A 21382-nucleotide genomic window follows, 5' to 3' on the forward strand; every position below is an offset into this window, starting at 1 on the left:
TGTCAAGTAGGAGTATTGTCTTTGTCTGAGAAGGTAGTTTCAGCACATCTGGGGTGGCTGAATCCAGACTGCAAAGGGTTAAAGAGTGAATGGTGAAAAGGCAGAGACTACAGAGTAGACAAGTCGAGAAGAATTGAAAGAAAGGAGGCTGGGAGCAGGGAATTTTAAAAATGATTTTTTTAAAGGAGGAGGCCAACAAAATGTCAAAGGCAGAAAATGGAAGAGAGAAAATAATTTACAGGGAGAGTCTAAACATAGTGATGGAATCATGGACATTAAGTGAATGTGGCCACCTCTTAATGAGACATGAACAAAAGGGAAGGAAGAGAAGTTGAGTTCTTATCACAGGACCAATTCTGTAAAAAGAAGGATAGATCCAAAGCTAAATCCAGAAAACAAAAAATAAACTTGCAGACTGCCAAAGAGCTGGCTGTGCTACAGTCATGACAAAACTCGGCAGAACCAAGACCTACTTGTAAATGTTTTATCAAACTGGGAAAATTACAAGAAATATGTGATTTATTATTTCTAAGACTGCTTAGATTAGTATTGATATGTACATACTCTCCATATTATCCAAAATCATGCTCCATAACATCAGTTGATTTACATGCTCCTTTGTCCCTGGGAGCCCTAAGGAATAAAGTTTTTCATAACAAACTTTGAGTGATTTAAGCTTGACTGGCTCTGTGCAATTTTTCATTGCAATTCTGGCTACCATTCTACCATATGCCCCAAATCACAATGCAGTATAAAGTAAAATCAAACAGACCAAGTATTGGTGGGAAGATTCCTAGTCTACAAGTCTGGCTCCATACTTCTAACTGATAGAGACTGAAATGTCTGCACTGGAAATGTTTCTGTATTTCCACTGATCTATTTTCATGCCATGGTTTCAACGGCTTCAGAAGTTCCAGTAAGAAAAGGCTTCTTCTGGTAAACAGATTCCTCTGAGTTAAAAATAATAATAATAATAATAATAATAATAAGAGGGAAAAGCTTCGTATTTTTCAACAGTCCCCAAAGTTATATTCTTTATCAGGTTTTAAGGTTATGTTCCAAGTCTCCATTCTTCGGTGTGGTTTAGCTTTACAACCAGCTGCCCCCTCTTCACTAGCAGTTTTTGACGTCATCCAGGCTTTGCAAAATGTGTGCTACAGCCCCTACTCAGGCTTCTCAGCTGCTATGAAAGTTATACTGCATTTGGTTAAGTGTGGAGGCTGGCACCAGGGAGGATCCATGATGGTGATTATCATGCAAATCAGTCTCCTGCAAGTCAAGCTCCTCCGCGGAGGCCTTCCAGCTCTGCTTCCCCCAGGGCCGCTCCATTGTCCCCAGCATAAAGCTAACCATCTTGGCTGCCGACACTGGACGCCGCTGAGATTGGTTCTCCTGACAGAGATTAGTGGGCAGCAATGAATCTTTCACTTGGGGTAGATATATGATTTTATTTAAGAAAATAACCATACATAATTGGGCTTCTGTCACTTTAAATTTTAATGGTGAGAGTAATATGGAGGCTTCTGGAACTTTAAATTATGGCTTTCAGAAGCTTCACACTGAATCTTTCAATTATTCTCTGTAAGTACTTTCTCAAAGCATGTGCCACCATGACATTGATATCACAATTCAAATCTAAATTCAAAACTGACTGCAAGGCTATGAGCTATGTGCTGGCGTGCATGCTGCCTCATTTTATCTTTGAACATCTGACGAGGCGAATCAAGAGGCGCTCTCCCGGAGCCCAGCCAGCTGTTTGCCAAATATTCAAATGCTCTGACATGCAGAAGAGCCTTTCAGATTTCCCCACATCAAAATTAGCAACGACCCCCTATTTTTCCCATTAGCTTCTGGCTCACCTACATCCTTTCACGCAGGCCCGCCTGACTCACTCAGCTAAGTGCTTGCTCTTGCTCACCTCTGGGTTCCCGACTCCAGCAATTGGATCTGGTGTGTGCTGCAGAATGGCAGCCAGTTCAGACAAAACCATGGGGGAGAGTTTTCAAGTCGGTGTTTCCTTGAAGTGGATCTGAAAGAGTGGCTGAGCTGATATTTGCAGTAGTAGGAAGGCAGAGAGCAAAGACAGCATGCAGGTTTTACTTACAATACATTCATTAGGCTGGAGCAAAAAATGGAATTGGAAAGACAGTAGCCAGGGGAAAGTAAAAAGGCTTTGCTTTTCCTTTTATTTTGGTGTCAACTTCCTTGTTATATATCCATTTTATCATTTTTAATATTTGTATCTTCATATTAAAACAAATGGAAAGGAATCTTTTTCTCTATAGGTCTAGCTTTAGACTGCTTCAACTATTTTTAAACGTGTCCCCTACCTCAGTAAACGCAGCACCACATTTACAACTGTAAATAATTAATCCAGTTGCCCTTTGGTTAATCTACAATGAAAGACAACCCTTCTTTCACATTTCAAAAGTCCTGGAACAATTTTCCTCAGCTGGATGACTTAGAACAGAGGCTGTGGACAGCACCTGGGGAGTTTAGAATGGGAAAGGGACTAAGGTGCCAAGTGGTCAAGACAACAGCCCCTACCCCAGCGGCTGGCAAAATTTCCTGAAGCTGGACATCAAAACCCGGGCCAGCTGGGTGAGGGGTTCCTTCATTCCTTCCGGAAAAGCTGGGTCTTTACTTGTTCATTTCCTATGATGTGTTTATACTTGGACAGAAGGGGCACAGCAGGAATGCTTTCAGGGCACATTTAGGGGGAAGCCACTCTCACAGGAATTGTGAATGCCAGATGTCAAACAAACCTGTGCTGCTGAGAATTCTCTGAGCAGGATGCAAGGGGCACCACATCACATCTGAGAAAACTCTGCTGTCCTGATCCGGGGCCTCTCCTTAGCTGCAGGCAAAGGCAGGTAGAAATCCTTTCATTTTAATAATAATAATAAAAAAGAAGCTGCTAGTGTGAGCATAAAATTACCTAACAACTAGATGGGCTGATGGCATTCCAGTTCTGCCAGTAAAGTCTATTAATTCTCTCAATTCAAATCAGCATAAGGCAAGTAACTTGCCTCTGGGAACCATAGGTGGCAGAGGCAGGAGGCCCACACGTGGAGTGGCCATAAAACAGACATCAGTCAACAGCCTTACCCCAGCATTATTTCCTGAATACAGGCTCAAACATTGCTTTGCACTGAGATCAGGATTATGGTGCCCAAGTAGGCACTGTTGTAAGCTACTGACCATGGACAGAGAAAATTTTAAAAATCCACACTGATTTCCAAGTCCAAAGTAGTACAATTACAAATCTTGTCTAACTTTAATACTGAAGGCTTGTGGAGTGTTTCAAATACAAAACAGTTTTACATAAATCATTCACTCAAACCTTTACTGTTCTCCTATTATATGCCAAGTACTATACTTTCATGAGTCAGCATTGGTTAAATAATAATCTTAATACTACTAGATTTCTCTGCAAAATTTAGCACTGTGGCTCACATCTTTACTAATTCCTCTTCCACGGTCCTCATTTCATTAAACCCACAAGGAGAGAGCAGCAGTATAGCAAAATCACCTGGGGGACATATTTTTCACACTGCACAGATCCCCTCCACTCCCATTTGAGAATCATTACATATGTGAACCCCTCACCATTTCTAGCTGGAGTAAGTTATTTCTCTTAAGAGTCTGGGGATGAAAAAAACAAAAGCTGGAAATCTCTGTACCAAATACTTCCTCTAGATGATGTCATCTACTCTCATGACTTCAACTATGTGCCAACTACACACTGATGACTTCAAAAATAGTATTTTAAGCCCAGACCCATATGTCCAAATGCCTAGCACACCTGTTTTCAAATGACCTACCATTGCAAACTCTACAAGTACATTATATTTTCTAATATATATTTTATAATTTATATCAAATTAAATCATAAATTATATAATTTATATTTTTCTCTCCTTTTTCTTAATAGTATTAGTATTTACTATATGATCCAAGTCATATTTATACTCCTTCTCCTTCACACTTCCCATTCTCACCCCACATAGATCAAATCTGTCACCAGGTCTTTCTCTTCTTCCTCAAGAACACATTTCAAGTGTATCTACCTACCATTTACTACATTCCGCTTGGACCTCTGCATTAGCCTCCTCACTCCTCCCTACCAGCAGCCTCTGCACTTCAAACTATTCTCCACGTGCTTCTGATTCGTACTGATTAAAGCAGGAAATCCTTAAATGCACTCCTCATAATATACAAGATGATTTCTCATAGCAAACAGACCAACTTCTTAAATATTCATATTTTAATACGTTTCAAAAAACAGAATTAACACATCAAACTGGGTGTCAAGTTAAGTTTGCTTTAAAAATAAATTTCAGTATAAAACTCACGCAATTTAAAGAAAAATTAATCTATTCAGGTAGTGTGAGATGTTTTAAAAAAGATAAAAGCAGTACATGAATCAATGACGTTGGGAAGCTTGGTACTAGAAAGTAGGTCTAAACTCCTTAATATGGTATCAGATATCTTAAACTCCTTAACATTCTCTTCATTTTTAGCTTCTCCCTCTCCTACATTTCCTGTACTCTACATGTAAGTTCTGTGTATCAGCTTTGCTGAAAAACAAAACACCCCAAATTTACTAGCTAAAACAACATTTTATTTAGTTCATAAGTCTGTGAATGGGCTGGGCAGTTAGTTCTGTATCAGCTGACACCCCAGAGAGATCAGGGGAAATCTGGGCTGACAACTGATTGCCCCTGGACTCTCCCATGTGTTTGTGATCAAATGGTGGATCAGCTGGTAACTAGATGATCTCACTCGCATGTTTAGCAGTTCAATGACTGTTGGCAAGAGCCTCAGTTCTTTTCTGGGTGACCACTCATCCTGCAGCACAGTAACCTGGGCTCACTGACAATACGGTCACAGGGTTCCAAGTGCAGAAGCCCCGGTGCATGAGTCTCTGCACTGTTTGCTAATAATCCACTGGTCAAAGCAAGTCATATGATCAACCCAGATTCAGTATGGAGAAAGAGACTCCACCCTTTAATGGATGGATCTGCAATGTCACTTTGCCAGGAGTTAGAAGCAGGAAAGGGAAATTGGTGACTGTTTTTACAATCAAACAACCCTTCCCATCCACCAAATATGCCAGGCATATTCACACACATGCTCCTGCTGTTCCCATCACTTAAAATGAACTCTCAACTTCCTCCTGTCCTTCTAGAAAATCCTTATTGCTTGTCCTTCAAGGCTCTGATCAAATATAGCATTCCCTGACACTTTCCCTCAAGGCATAATTAATTATTCCCTCATATGTTCCCATGATCCCTTGCATTGCCTCTATTATATCATTTAGTGAATTGTATTATAGTTATTTATAATGTCTTATACAGTCTTTCTCCTTAAATAGACTGTCTTTGTACCACCAGCATCTAGCACAATGTCTGGCAAAGAACAGGCATTCAATAAACGTTTAAGAAATTAAATTAATTTAAAACAAAGATTAAAGTCTCCCTGGAATATGCCTACATTAAAACAGATTTAAGGTGCAAATACAAAACTGGCCTCATGAGTTAGCAGAACTAATTAGATCTATCTCATCTATTTTTTTTTTTTTTTTTTTTTTTAAGATAGAGTCTTGCTCTGTCATCCAGGCTGGAGTGCAGTGGTGCCATCTTGGTTCACTGCAACCTCTGCCTCCCGGGTTCAAGGTATTCTTGTGCCTCAGCCTCCCAAGTAGCTGGGATTACAGGCACATATCACCATGCCTGGCTACTTTTTGTATTTTTAGTAGACACGGGGTTTCACCATGTTGGCCAGGCTGGTCTCAAACTCCTGATCTCAAGTGACCCTTCCACCCTGACCTCCAAAAGTGCTGGAATTACAGGCGTCAGCCACCACACCCGGCCCACCTCATCTCATTTGAAGAGCACCAGGCAGGGCAATGCTCCGAGCCAAAAGCATTTTTTCCTGTGGGACTGGCACAAAGCCTGAACTTCCAGCATAATTTATTCAAGGTCTGAATATGTTTTGATGTAATACAAACAACATAGGTTCTGGAGTCAAAAATACTACTAGGACTCAAAACCTAACTACCTGTGTGATACTGACAATTCATTTTGTGCGTGTCTCTGCACTACTTTTTTCATCCATACAATTATCTGTGTTGCAGTAACCCATGTAAAGCAGCTAGCACAGTGCCTGCCATACACCCAACACTTATATCAAATCACGAAGTCTCCTGTTTAAAAAGCAAACGCCTCTGCCAGGGGTAACCACAAGCCCTTTTTATTGCCATCTGAGGAGAGTGGGAAAAAGGTAAAAGGAAGAAGAGTGTCAAAGAAAAGAGAGGCAGATAAACAACTTCGCAGTTTTACTGAGAGCTGGACTTGTGGCTAGTAATTAAACAGTTACATCAGTTTTTAGAGACCCTACCAAGTAATAAAAGGCTCCCCACCTAGGGCATATAATGACCATTTCTGGTAATACAGGACTTGGGAACTGCATAATTTAGGACTCTGGGACTTGCATAATTTTTGCTGGGCATCAATATGTCCATACTTGCATAATTTTTCTGGGCATTGATATGGAATCACCATTTATAAGTATACCTAGGCAAGACTACTGAAGAGTTAGTTAAGGAAGAAACGGAGTTATTTAAATGTTACTCTGATCTTTTTCATGTATAATCCTTTGCCCTTGTCCTTCATTTAAAAGGGGCAACTGTAATTGTAGTAAACAAATTTTTTCCTCCCTACCTAAGGATACAATTTTTTTTTAATGATAAAAATTTAAAGAACACTACAAAACGCACAATTATAAACTGTAAATTATATCACTTCTAAAGGAAATGTTGCCACTGAAATCAAAATAAAATGAGTTTTAGACACACTTATATCGTTTCAAAGTAAAGCCAAGTTTTAATAAAATGTTTAATTTTCCAAAATCCAAGCAGGAACTCCTATGAGAAGTCCCTATACTTGTCCCTCCTGAGGCTGTTCTCACATCTCAGTGACAACTCTGAAACACTTCTGCACTTTGGGAGCACTAAACCAATCTACTGTTCACATCTAGCCCTGTAAATGAGACTCCACTGTTACCCATGATCTTTCACCCCAGCTACATTATAAACTTCCTGGTACCCAAGATTCTGTTTTCTGTATTTTCCTAGTCCACCTCTCCCTACCCTCAGCACCCAGATTTGTACTCAATAATTGTTAATTCATGGCTGACAAGGAAATGTATAAATAGCACTTGCTGACAGTAAATTCTTTGGTCTGTCCAAGTTCAGACCAAGACCTCTAAAGATCCTAAAGACTGAAATGACTATGGTGCCCCACATTCACATGTAAATTTAAAAAATAGTAAACTATAAAGGACAAAATTTACATGTATGTTTTTAAATTAAAATAGTTTCTAATGGCAAAATTCTAGGTAAGTTCATCAAAGGCTGAACTCTTCTTCATTCTTTTCCCTCCCCATTGTGAGAGCATACATGTGTATGTGAAAGAGAGAGAGAAAGAGAGAGAGAGAGAGGTCGGGGGAGAGGGAGTGAGGGAGGATGAATGTGTCTGTGACTTCCAGCACTTTGTCTGCTATAGGGTACTCCAATTCTGGGTCCACTTCATAAACTATATCAAAATACTAAATATGGTTTTGGATGCTATAGAGTATAGAATGAGAAATCAAATAATTGCCTAAATCCATATGCATATTTGCTTTTCTCTTGTTAAGTATCCAAATTCTATTTCAGGTTTGTAGTAAGACAGCTTAATATAATATAAATAGAAACAATGTAATATATTGTTTCACCTGCTCTTACAATTGTATTATGGTTGTGTGTAGAAAAGGAGGTACAGCAAATGACTGTCAGCAAATCACTCATAAAAATGTGAGAAGCCCAAGTTACTTGCATTTTATTTCATTAGACACCAATATTTGATACAAGCAACAAGCACCAAATTATATTAATATAAACCTTCCATAAATAATGTTCACAGCAGTCACAAAGTTTTAAATACAGATGCTAATTACAGTGCCAAATCAAAACTACCATATTTCAATTAAAACTATTTTCACTTGTAATGTGATTATCTTATTCATAGTAACAGATATTAATATTTCTATCAAACCTGAATGGGTTGTGCTTAGCCATAATTGTTCCAATGGATCTGTTTCCACTCTTGTATTTTAAAATGCAAGTGTGCTCCATAAGAGTTAGTTTATCCTAATCTACCCAGGTAGACTCTTGTCTTGTAATAGAAAATATTTGGATATGTAGGGAAATGGCATCAGAAAAATCAGGAAATGCTTGTGATTGTATAGGTACTTCATTTCTGATTATATAAGTATTTTTAAAACAGTAAAAATTTTAAACCCTATACTTGCATTGAAGTACAGCTAGAATGCAAATTTAGTAATAAAACTGAATAATTTAGCAGCTTGTTTTGTGATCAGGTCTGACTGGTCCTCTCTAAGACGTATCCAATTTTTTAAAATTCCCTTTGTGGCTTTGAACTAGGAATGGAGTGCATATTATGTCCATTAAATAGGAAGCCAAGGATTACTTGAACAAATAATATTATGGCTTTGTAGAATGACTAATGGTCTTTGCAACGGCCCAGACTGGTTTCATCTTTCTTAAGATTTTATCACTGATTTGTTCTTAGTCATGTGCAGTCACTAAAGGCAGCAGAGGTAACAAGTGTTTGATGTATGATACTTGAGCCACTTTTGTCAGAGCTGCATTTATTTTTATGCTATACTCATTCTTGGTACTCTTATATTTACATGGTTCTTTCACTTTATTTTTTCTTGTTTCCAGTGATGGGTCAAACAGATACAGCAATTATAATAACACTAACCTCTAAAACTCTATAAAATAACAAATATCTACTTCCTTGCAAGGGATGACTTTCCATTGCAGATTAATAAATGACCACAGAAGCAAGCATCCTAATATAAGAGTTTAACTCTTTGTTCACTGCCATATTTGCACAGCTTACAAAATATCCCTTACCTTTTAGCATATATTATCAATTTCAATTCAATCCATCCTTTACAATCTGCAGCAAGTCACAGAAGTGCTCTTCTAGTTGAAAGGAAATTTCAAGGGAGGAGGGATGTGGAAAACCACATTTAATTTATTCTATTGAAAGGGGACATTCTAAATGGTTTCTGAGCTCTTTTGCATCTTCTTACACACTGCAAATCAGCTCAGATATCTTAATCAATGGCTATAAACATATCCTTATCAGTAACATATTCATGAAAGATGGTATGTGTATGAGCTGCAAAATGTTTGGCAGAGACCCAAGAATACAAAAGAAAGAATATGGTAAAGAATTGATGGAATGTCTTTGTGTTTCAACCCTATTCATTCTGGGAATTTTCTATCATCTCTTTTTGTTCCATTTGGAAGGATAATAGACAAACCAACAGAATGTCAGGTTTCTGTGACTTGGTTTCATCTACATACAGTCACACATATTGTACAACGATCCAGGATGGAAGCATATCTGTACACACTGATGAATATAAGTACATAATATATACCTTCTTGTGTCTCTCTCTAAATTTTTCTATTCATGATATTATCTTATACAGAGTTTAGTGCTTTTCTGTTTTGACAATCTAAGCACTGTCTACACGTTGTTTCATGAAATCAAGAGTAGTCCTTGACAATTAATTTTTGCAGTCAATGGTCTTCTCAAAATGGGCAACTCCCCTTGGAACTCAGGAGCCACAACAGCAGACTGTGTGAGTGAGGGAGCGAGACAATTCATTAGCCGATTCTGCAGCAACTCAGAGTGGCGGGGGATGTCAGCCCCTGCTCTGGTGCTTCAATACTAATGAGAGTCATTGCATATTCATAACCCCAAATACAGTCAGCTTCTTGTAAAAACTTTTGTCACCCAGGCTTCATGGCAAGAGCAAAGCACTGCACTCTTCGTGTCGTGGCACTTCCGCCAAGTGAGAGTGAGAGCAAGATTGATTGTTTTGCAACGCTGCCTGACGGGGAACTAAAAGATGCTGCCCCAAGGGTTCTAAAACTGCTTAGTTTGATTGCAAAGCTCCAAATAATCAAAGAAACAAAAAGGAAGCATTGGTGGTGAATGTGTGTGTCGATACATACATATACACACATATACACCATTACATTAAAAATATATCAAAAAATACTCCAAACAAGAAATTTGGCTTATTCAGTATTCAGAGTAATTATCTGTTAGGAATGTAAAATTCTCACATCAATTCTTATTATGCTGAAAGAATGGTGTGCCCCAGTAAACTTGTTCTCATGTTGCAGAAATGCCATGGCATATCTTAATAGAAACAGATTTCTAAAACTGTCTGAAGTTTCCCGTCATTATCAATACCAAAGCTTAGTGAACTGAACCTGTCAGTTCTGCCAAATCTAGACCTACCTGGAATCCAATTTCTCAGGCACCTTCTTGTGTTGTCACTGTCTCCCTTGCTTTATCATCATCATCATCATCATCATCATTACGATGAGTGTCCAGAAACGAGCCATCCGGTGTGCCTGCCAGGAAATCCTAAGGGGCCAGCACTATACCATTTGACCCGAAAATACCTCTGTTTGGGGTAGCTACCAGCATCCCCTGGAGTCAGAGAAGGGAAATGTATGTTTCAGCACCCACTTTGAAAAAGCCTTGAGCATTTTTTCACTCGTAATGATGTCTTCAGCTGGAATGCCAGCACAGTTACACATTTTTCTGACAGGCATACAGGCTATAAACTACCCATAAAAATTAAATAAAACAGGACAGTGAAAGAAAACTTTCTAAATTTGATCACACTTGAGTTGTTAAAAGTTATTTTCAGATGCATAATGTGTATAAATATCTGCATAGCTAAAGACAAATCAGGACTACTGAGATGATGGTGGGGGGAGATGATGAGGTGTTGTGGGGGATGGGTCTCACCAAACTGTTTTATATCTTAGTCACAGACACAAGCTTTGAAAATAGACGGATTTGTGTTTATGATTGATTGAGGTAACTGATTATCCACAGATATTTTAAGTGTTGAGACATTAAATTGTCAGCTCTATCAGTTTGATTGCAGTAAAACATGAAAACATTGACTTTTGTCTAGTTAGAGAAATTTATTTTTCCCAGAATGACAATCCTTTAAGTAGATGCCAGGCAGCTTGCCAGATTTCCATGTCATACATTGAAGTTTGCAAATGCAACCCATATTTTCAAGTGTTTTTCAAGGTGCAATGAATGGTGCATAGGTCTTTTGCAAATAGTCTTGTAATAAACAGAATCCTGCAGTATGCTTCATTCTGTAAACCCAAGAAAAGTATTTACTCATTTTGAAGACGAAAAACACATTTTTCTTTGTATCAATGAAGTATATGTTACCAGTGCTCTTCACTTACTTAAAGTATCTCTCAAAAATAAAATAACCCTCTTTGGACCATCACACTGTAAATGAGTTTGATTAATATGTTTTATAAGCCTGAAATAAATGCTCATCATAACTGTCAGTAAGCTGACAGCTTTCAAAAGTCTTTGTTCCCAGAATGAGTAATTTTTCTGATCTTCTTTAAAATACCAGCCTAAAAGGAAGATGTTAAAATCAAGTAAATTCTACCAAAATTTGATTGCTGTTAAAGCAATCTTGTATTCTGAATCCCTGCATGCACTATATGCGTGTATACTACTTGACAAAATAAAAATACCACATCTTATTTATTATTATTTCTTGTTAGAACACCTGTGCTTTTCATTGGGCAGAACTGTGGTTCAGTGTTTAAGACCTAGTCCATTATAAGAATAAAAAATGTCAGATGTTTTATATATAGTCAATTGTTTTAGTAAAATTTGACTAGGAAATCATAACTAGACCTGATGATTTCAATGAAAACACCAGTCAAAAAGCAGACATGGTCATTAATTCTACTGAAACACCAACATCTCTGTATTTGCTCCATATTTTCCAAGCACTTACCATGATCATTAAAATACAGAATGTTCCAAAGACCAGGGGACACCATTGAGCCCTCCATGTCTGAATTCTGCAGACAGCAGTAGATAATACCTGGTGCTAGGAAAGGAACACATAGACGGTACCTAAGTAGTTGAGCAAGGCTACACCAACTAGAACAACAAACGCTTCTTCCTGACTCCTTTAGCCAATCACTTGTGTTCTGGAGCATTGGGTTTGGTTACCCTTCTTATCGTATCTTAGAGAGAAAAGTAACTATTTTAAATGGTCATTAAACTATCCATTCCCCTATTTCTTCATTCCAACTACTGCTGATGCTTCATAGCTGTTCCCTGGCAGAACTTCACAAAGCACCCTGCCTGTATGCTGCCTACAATTCCAGCTTCTTTTGTCAGCATTGTTTTCCTCCTTAATTTGGTACTACCTGCTCTCATACCATGCCCACAAAGGTTTAAATTACAGATTTTCTCATATCTTTTTGTGTAATTTCTATTTTTCCTAATCTTTAAGAAAGGCTCATTTTATAATAGTATATCACATTTGTCCATTAAAAGTCATTTTTCATTTTATTATTTTCCAAATAGCCAAGAAACCACAGGTTTTGTACATGCGATCACTGACACATTGTGAGCATTACTGCTCTTCTTGTTCATTTTGATATATGCATTATTCGACTTTTAATAAAGTATATTTTCATGCTTCACCTATGCCATGACCACCCCTTATAATTTCTGATACATTGTGGCAGTTTTGAAAACAAAGTTCCCTCATATCTTATAGAGTAATTTCCCCACTTTTGTTATATCTTATCTCTCAGTGAGATATAAAGTTTTAGTATTTAGCACACGAATTAGGTCAAAAGATAATTTATTTTCTTCTCCTTTGTTGGGTTTTTTCCTTTAAGGAAATTAGAATTCCCTTATAGTCAACCTAAAACAATCTATATGCTAATTACATGCCTATGATAATTCCATAATTCCAGTAGTTCCACATTGTTTTCTAGACCTTCAAATTATGTTCTTCTCAAAGTACTATACTGACTGGGGATTATGTTGTTAACTCTAAGAAACAAAGAAATGATACCTGGCTCAGGCAGGGTTCCTCTCTTTTGATGTAATGAATGCTATCTCCAAGTACAGTCACACATTGCTTAACAACAGGGATATGTTCTGAGAAATGCATCGTTAGGCAATTTCATCATTATGTGAACATCATAGGATGGACTTATACAAACCTATGACATTATGTAGCGCATGACTGTATATAGATGGTACCGACTCAGTACAAGTGTTAAAGTGGCCTGAAGTAGGATGCTTTTGACATTGCTCAATGCTTTTGACTGCTTCCTTGTCTATTCTGAATCATTTTTCATCTGTCTTCTAGCTTTTAAAGGTCACTATGACCTTGTCATTTAGTGAGAGGAGCCATCCTTACTATGATTATAAACTTAAATTATGCTGATCAGAGTTTCCACATTTCACTCCTTCCTATGCCTCATTTCAGTTTCATGTATTTACTTTTACCAAAAGTAAAATTTATTGCCGCTACTTAAAAATCTTCCTAATGACCTACACGCAGACTCCCTCACAATTCCCAGAGCCCTCAGGCCAAGTATAGACTTTGCCTTATTTTCTTCCATATGCTCTTTTTTTCCCATATGCTCTTTTTTTGGTGTCTATCGATATTTACCAATAATATCTGCACGTTAGCAATATTTAAAATTAAAAGGACAAGTAGTCTCTTCTTACAGCTAATGAAATATTAGCGTGTCCTTTCTTATTACCTATAAAACTATTGGCTTTTGCCTTTTTTCATTGCTGGAAGGGATGATCAGTTTAGTGCAATGATCTTCAAATTATTTTCAGGGGTGCCCCAGGGTCCTTCTTAAAAGAAAACGGACGAAGAGGGGCACCAAACAGAAGGGGAGTTCCTGGCCCAATTCATCCAGCCCACTACCACATTTTGTTTCCAACTTTTTATTTTCAAATAATTTTAAACTTATAGAAAAGTTTCAGGCATTGTATAAAGAACTCCTGTATGTGTTTGACCCACATTGTTAACATTTTGACACAATTGCTATATCATTCTTTCTTGCCCTTCCCCTTCCCCTTCTCTTCTCTCTCTATGTATAACTTTTTTCTCTAAATTGTTTGAGAGTAAATTTCAGATACCATATTTCATTACCTGTAAGCAGTTCTGTGTGCCTTTCCCAAGAAAAAAGATACTCACTTACAGGGTCAAAGTACAATAATCAAAAACAGGAAATTTAATATTGATATAATGCTATTATCTAATGTAATATGTAGAACTTATTTTAATTTTTCCAATTGCCCCCAAAATGTGCTGTATGGGCAATTTTTGTTTTTCTGGTCCAGAATCATCCTTCCTTGTGTTTCACAACATTGACCTTTGTAAATACTACATGCAATTTCCTTTGTAAAAATCCCTCAATTTGGGCTTGTCTAATTTTTTTTATAATTAGATTTAGGTTACATAATTTTGACAGCAATATTATGTAAATGATGTTGTGTTCTTCTCAGTGAATCACATCAGGAAGTATGTGATGTTGGTTTGTCCAATTATTGGCAATGTTAACTCTGATTACTTAAGTTGTTAAGGTGGTATCTACCTGGTTAGTCCACTATAAAGTTCTTTGTAATTAAAACCTATTTTATGCTTTGTAATTAAAAAGTAATCTACAGATAGATGCTTTTTAGAACCTTGTAAATATGCTGGTCTTCATCAGATTCTCATCCACTGGTTTAGCATCCACTGATAATCTGTTTAATGGTTATAGTGGTTGCAAAATGGTGATTTTCTAACATTATCATTCCTCCTACATTTATCAGTTAGTATCCTACTCCCTTATTTATTTAAGTGTGAATTCATTATTTTTTTATTTTTATTTTATGGATTGAAATCTACTATTCTCATTATTTTGAAACTCAAATTGTCTGAGTTTGGCCAGTGAGAAGCCCTTGGATCTGACTCCCATGGTTTTCTGACATGTCCCATCATAACTGGAGCTGTACTATCACTTTATTTGTTTTCTGATTTATTTCCAAGCAATGATTTTTAAGGTTTAAAATAGATTGTTCCACTATAACACTTTTCCCCCTATTTGCCTCATTTCAAGTCAAGTTTGTATAAATAGTACCTAGAAAATAGAGAAGACAATAAATGATAGTAGCCCCTTTGTTTCTATGACTACTCGGTCACCATACTGTTCCTGCAAACTACTGGGTATGCTCCTGCAGTAGGGCTTGGCACCCACCATATCCTCTACCTAGAATGCCCCTCCTGATGCCCCATCAGGGCTCACTCCCCCATTTCCTTCAAGTCATAGTACTATCATCCTCTTCTCAGGGAGGCCTTCTCTGACTACTTCATTATAGTAAAGCTCCTTTGATGATAACCCCTTCATTCCCAAGGTTTCATTCTAAAGTAAGACAATTGGTTTAACCGATCAATGGTTAAGTCACAAACATGGCATTAGCCCTTGTTGGATTATTTTACCATAGTGGATTGACAAACTCCATAAAATGCCTAATGGCATACACATAGTCCTTCTGGGTCATGAAAACAAAGTAGATGCTACCCACCCTACTGCTTCTGTCTTCCTTATTCAATACTATTCCCCATAGCACATCCAATTCTGTATCACTTTGTTATAGAATTAATCTAATGTTTAAAGCTGTTAGTATCAATAAATATGAAATCAAATGAAAGCATTAACGAACAAGGATAAAGTAGAACTATTTGTCTTTTCCTCTGAAACATTCTCTAAAAGAAAATCTGTTTAAATTGTAACATTCACCATTTGCTTTTCCAAAGTGTTTTAAAAAACAAACAGAAAACCCTCAACAAACAATCACAGATAATAATCAACATCAAAGGGATACCCACAGCCTTTATGACTAGTCAAGTGCTTTAACTCAGTCATTCAGCACAGAAACTCACTTTTCCCTGAGAACATTCCCTCAACATACAATTCAAAGTGACTGCATTTCATCAATTAGGATTAAAGGTATCCTCACTAAAGTGCATAGCAAGTTCCATGACTCACTGAGTTTACCCAAAGCAAACTCAGTAAGTTATTACCATGTATTGCCAGTGTCTTAGTAGGTCTTCTTAAGTTTCTCAAATGACTTACCTAGTCTTTTTCTAAAACCACTAACATATTTCAGACATTCAAAAGTATATTATTTCCAACTGCTGTATTGAGGGCACATAGGATGGCTGACTTTTCCCCTCAATGTCTGTTTTTCATTAAATTACTTAACAGAAATCTTTTAGGTTTTTGAGACGTTTCATGCTTCTGTATTGTAAAGCCAATACATTTGTCAACATAGTAAATAAGTAAATGTTCACAAGCCACAAAATGATGAGGAACCTCACTGTATAAAATAATGGAACAAATTCTACCAACATGTAATGTATTCCCAAGGGTAAAGGATGAACATTAACTATACTTTAAATCCCCTGGTTACCTGGTCCACTTAGTGAAATTCTGGAGTGGTTTACACTCAAGGACCTAATGATACAACCTACAGGCCTAATTTACTTTCCAAGATGCCTGTTTTAGACACAGTAATATCTAGCTGATTTTAAGTGAAACTCATGATCTCCAAAAAAAAAATTAAATACCATGTAAATTCACTGGCCATTTGTTTCTTCATTATAATGTTAGCTATTCTCGGTATTCAACTGTTTAAGATAAAAAGCATACCACAGTATTTAGTCCTCTAACATACAAAGAAAAACTATATTCATCATACATGATAAAATATAACTTCTTGTTCTTGAGGTCTAGAACTGCACTGTCCAATATAGTGGTCGATAGCTACACATAGCTATTGAGCTCTTGGAATCTATCAAGTCCAAATTGAGATAAGCTGTAAATGTAAGATACACACTGGATTTCAAAGATTTAGCATGAAAAAAATGTAAAATATCTGACTAATAATTTCATGTTGATTACATGTTGAAACAGTATTTTGATAAACTGGGTTTAAAAGTATATTATAAAAATTAATTTCATTGCTTCTTTTAAGGTTTTTTAATGTGGCTACTAGAAATTTTTAAATTATGTATATGGCTCATATTTGAGGCTTGCACTTATCTTATTTCTACTGAAGAGGGCTGGTCTAGACTAAAAGCAGGCAAAAGTTACAGTTATAAGGCCAGTTCCATAGTGTGTTATAAACATACTGCCACCACACAACTCTCTCATTTTCTGAGATTGTTAGCAGATCATCAAACCTCATAAGCAGCAGAGGACTAAGCCTAGGTGAATTCAGTTTGTGATGGATAAAATTATAAATCTTACACATATTAAGATGCTATCATGATGTTTAATTAGGCAACACAGTAACTACCTGTTGTAACTATCTTACAAGCAACTATCATGTTATTAACATATCCAAAGTTTATATATTTTATTGTTTTATTATCTCATTTCTATAAACACTATACCAAATATCCTTAAAAACAGATTATTATCTACTGAATATCTTTATTTAGATATCGTGGGCATTTCAAATTCATTATGTCCAAAACGGAAAGCATTCTCTTACTGTTGAGAGGTAATTGTCCATGGTGTTTTTATTTGTCTCTGAGTAAAGACAGGATATGCTTCTGGGTTAGAGAGTACATTTGTTTCCTGGCCAGCATAACAAAGATAGTGTCATCCTCCAGGATAATGATTTTGGGCAAGTTTGCAAGTAGCCTCTTATAAGATTGGGAGGACACAGGTCCACTGTGTATACAGCATCTATCTGGGCCTCACTCTGTATCATGGGACTTGGGGAATTCATAAAAGCATGAAGATCATGCTGCCTTTTTGCTTTGAGTAATAAACTGTCTAAATCTATCTAGGCTCATTGCTTCCTTCTCAACGGAATCTACAGAAGTGTGATGAGCCAGCCTAGCAGCTGACTGCTGCTTGAAACTGCTTGACACTCACTTTCCTTTTTACTTTCTCAATCTTTATACAAGCATCACTATGTACCCACTGCCCAAGTCAGAAACCTGACCATCAATCTTGACTCCTGCCTCTCATTCACCAGGCCCCCCATATCCAGTCAATTGCCAAGTCCTAGTCATTCTATCCTCTTAATTTCTCTCAAACTATCTATTTATCTCCATTCCCACTACTTTAACCCTAGTTCAGGTCATTATCCTCTCTTACGTATATGCTTAATTTGTGCCACTACACCAGTGTTACCCCACTTCACTCTATTCTCCATACTGCAGCTGGAATGATCTGATTTTTCATTTCTTTGACCTCAGGATAAAGTCCAAGCTTCTTAGGATGACAAAGTATTTCAAAACCAGGACTTACATAGCATGTTTCTTGATATTCCATTTGTGACTGTTTCACCTGAGGGGGAAAGAGGGTGGAAGAGAAGGAGAAAACAAGAGATTAGTACCACTTCTAACATAAAAGACTTGGGAGCAAAGGATAAACTGGGTGCTATGGCCTAGAAGGAGCACTTTAAGAGAGCTGAACCTTAGTGGAACTGCCAGAGTTCCTTTCTTCCTTATTCATATAAAGATTTGACGGTTACTATGTAAGGTAATGAATATGTAAACTACCTTGATTGTAATAATCATTCCACAATGTAAACATATATCAAAGCATGTTCTATATCTTAAATATATACAATTTTTATTCGTCAATTATACCTCAGTAAAGCAGGGAAAAAAGATTTGAATCCAACTAAACTCAATGACTTCCTCTGTTAGAACTGGTAACCAAAAATTGACCCAACATAGCCAAGAAGGACCATTATCACTTTACTCACTGCCAGCCACATTTATTCTGATGAAGAGAATGTGCCATCTGTAAGCAATATTACTTTCTTGTTATTAGATTTTTGAATGCACCATTAAGGCCACATCTTTTCCTTTTAGTTCATGGCACCCAATATAAAGGCTTTTCTTTTAAAGTGCCTGATGTTAAAAAATGCTGAAATCAGTTGAATCATGTAGATGGAATGCGGAAAGTTTAGACCAAGCCTCCATCCTCATCTCTCATTCATGTTGTTTCCTCTGCCTTGAACAGATTTTCCTGGTTTTTTGTCTGATTAAGCCCCTCTTCTTCATTACTTAGCTTAAATTTTATCTCCTCCAGGAAGCCTTTCCTGACTCTCAAAGTAGCATTAGATGTCTTTCCTATGAATTCTCTTAGCATTTAATACTTGCTCATGTTTCAGCATTTAGTACACAGTATTTAAATGATGTATTTGCTTATCTCCCCTAATAGACAGTAACCTCCTTGAAGACAATGTGTCTAACTCATTATTTTATCCCCAGTGGTAGCATCATGCCTAGCACATAACAGATACCCAATCAGTAATTATTCATTATAAATAGATAAATAATTAGATAAGTCTTTGGAAAATAAAAAAGGGAATTAAAATCTTTTTAAAAACGAGGAGAAGGAGGGGTTAGGCTGTGGAGTTTTTCTTATCTCTACCCACATTCTCTCTCTCTCCCCCTCAATCCTCTCTTTCTCTTTCTCTCTCTCTCTCTCTCTCTCTCTCACACACACACACACACACACAGAGAGACACACACACACACACAAACAGAAAGTTAATTTTATGTATCAACTTGACTGGGCCATGGGGACCCAGATGCTTGATTAAACATTGTTTCTGGGTATGTCTCCAAGGATATTTCTAGATGAGATTAACTTTTGAATAAGTAGAGTAAAGCAGATTGGTCTCTCCAACGTGGATGGGCATCGGGCAACCTATTGAAGGCCTGAATAGAATAAAAAGATTGAGTAAGAAGGAATTCTTTCTCTCTACCTATCTTCAAACGAGGACACTGGTTTCTCCTGCCTTCAGACTTGTACACAGACTGGAACTTACACTATTGGCTTTCTTGGTTCTCAGGCCTTCAGACTCCAGTTGGAACTATACACTGAGCTATCCCTGGTCTGGCTTTCTCAGACTCCACAATCAAGTAAGCCAGTTTTTTATAGTAAATCTCTCACTCACTTACTCTGTCTCTGAAGATATCTACATCTTACTGGTTCTGTTTTTCTGAAGCACTTTAGTACACACACTGACATGCCATGTCACTGATGTTTTCCCTAATTTCAACAGCCTTCCCAGTCCTAGGTTTGCAGTTTCAGCACTACCAACTTTCATGAGGAAAGATAAATGCATTTTTTCAAATATATTCTTTTTCTCTCAACTAAGCCTCCAAAGATTTCTTACAACTATAAAGGCCTGGATGCAGCAACAATGTAGATCATCTTACTTTACTCCAAAAACCCAATAGGAAAATGTGTTTTAAACTTCTAAAATAAATACTAGACCATTTATTAACTATATGCTCCTAATATTCACTTTCTTACATTTTTACTAAACCTAATTATTTCTTCACCTTTGAAAACTTTAGAGATAACATAAAATATTGTGATTATAGAAATCCATCATCTTGTTCATGTAAGGCAGAGTTGAATGTAATCTCTACATAAATCAAGTTTGTTTCCAGGCCAGGAGAACTAAGGTGGTGAAGATAGGATGACAGCTAAACTGGACAACTTGTTCATTAACTTTTTAGCATCAAAGAACTTTATCTTTGCCCACTATCCTTTCCAAAGACCTGAGGTACTGCTGGCCTCTGGTTCTGAATTTTGGAAAGAGAAGCTTAGAATGCTGCTAAAGTTTCTTCCAAGATCTTATCTAGAGTGACCAACATAGCCCCTCAAAAAAGTCAAAGAAGAGAGACCTTCAAGTCAACTGCTGTACTATGGCAGGTTTCAAGGATGTCTGTTATCTCAACAGTGCAAACAGCTAAGGGAAATTCTGGTGGCCTGGAGGCCATTAGTCAGTTGCCCCCAATTTAAATTGTCAGTTTTCTTTGGCCACTATCTGAAATGAAACAATTTCAGAAAGATCAAGGTAGCTCAACTTTATAACCAAGTTCTTTTAGAATATAGAAAGCAAAGTTCTTAAACTTGTAGAGCATTCTACTTCAGAGTAAGAATAAGTATAACATCACTGTGGAGATAAATCTATGTTCTAGGAATGACTCTGCAACTTTAAAGTCTCCTGAGCCTTGGCTTCCTCTTTGTCATAAGAATTAGCTAAAAAACAATCCAATGTGCCTATAACATTACATAACATGTGTAGATGCTCAACAGAAGGCAGTTATAATTTTGAAAGATTTCCATAAGAAGTTAGCAAAGTACAGCCTGCAGGGCGAACTACCCAATACCTGTTTTTGTAAATAAAGTTTCATTGGAATACAGCACACTTATGACTACTTCTGGGCTACAATGACAGAGGTGAGTAGTAGAAAGAGTAATGACAGTTGTAACAGAGACCGTATGACCAACAAAACATAAAATATTTACTATCTGGCCCTTTATAGAAAATGCTTGCTAGCTGGGGGTGCCAAGATGGCCGAATAGGAACAG

The 21382-nt window shown here is 37.1% G+C and overlaps 1 protein-coding gene across 10 annotated transcripts in view; it reads right to left on the bottom strand.

Annotated features, from left to right (window-relative positions):
- The window catches only part of LOC696885 (E3 ubiquitin-protein ligase Itchy homolog), a 175680-nt gene that overhangs the window by 9889 nt on the left and 144409 nt on the right, over positions 1 to 21382 (bottom strand). For 7 of the 10 annotated variants that reach the window (XM_078004975.1, XM_078004974.1, XM_078004972.1 and 4 more), the window contains 2 exons: positions 18287 to 18325; positions 11947 to 12042 (listed from right to left, as the gene is read on the bottom strand). In XM_078004975.1, coding sequence (XP_077861101.1) covers positions 11947 to 12042; positions 18287 to 18325 — 135 coding nt within the window. Of the gene's footprint in view, positions 1 to 2765; positions 2858 to 7857; positions 11279 to 11946; positions 12043 to 18286; positions 18326 to 21382 lie in introns of those variants that run through there. The other 3 variants (XM_078004980.1, XM_078004979.1, XM_078004978.1) reach the window with 2 other exon arrangements.

The sequence above is a fragment of the Macaca mulatta genome, chromosome 6 (genome assembly GCF_049350105.2).
Source record: "Macaca mulatta isolate MMU2019108-1 chromosome 6, T2T-MMU8v2.0, whole genome shotgun sequence".
Lineage (NCBI taxonomy): Eukaryota > Metazoa > Chordata > Mammalia > Primates > Cercopithecidae > Macaca > Macaca mulatta.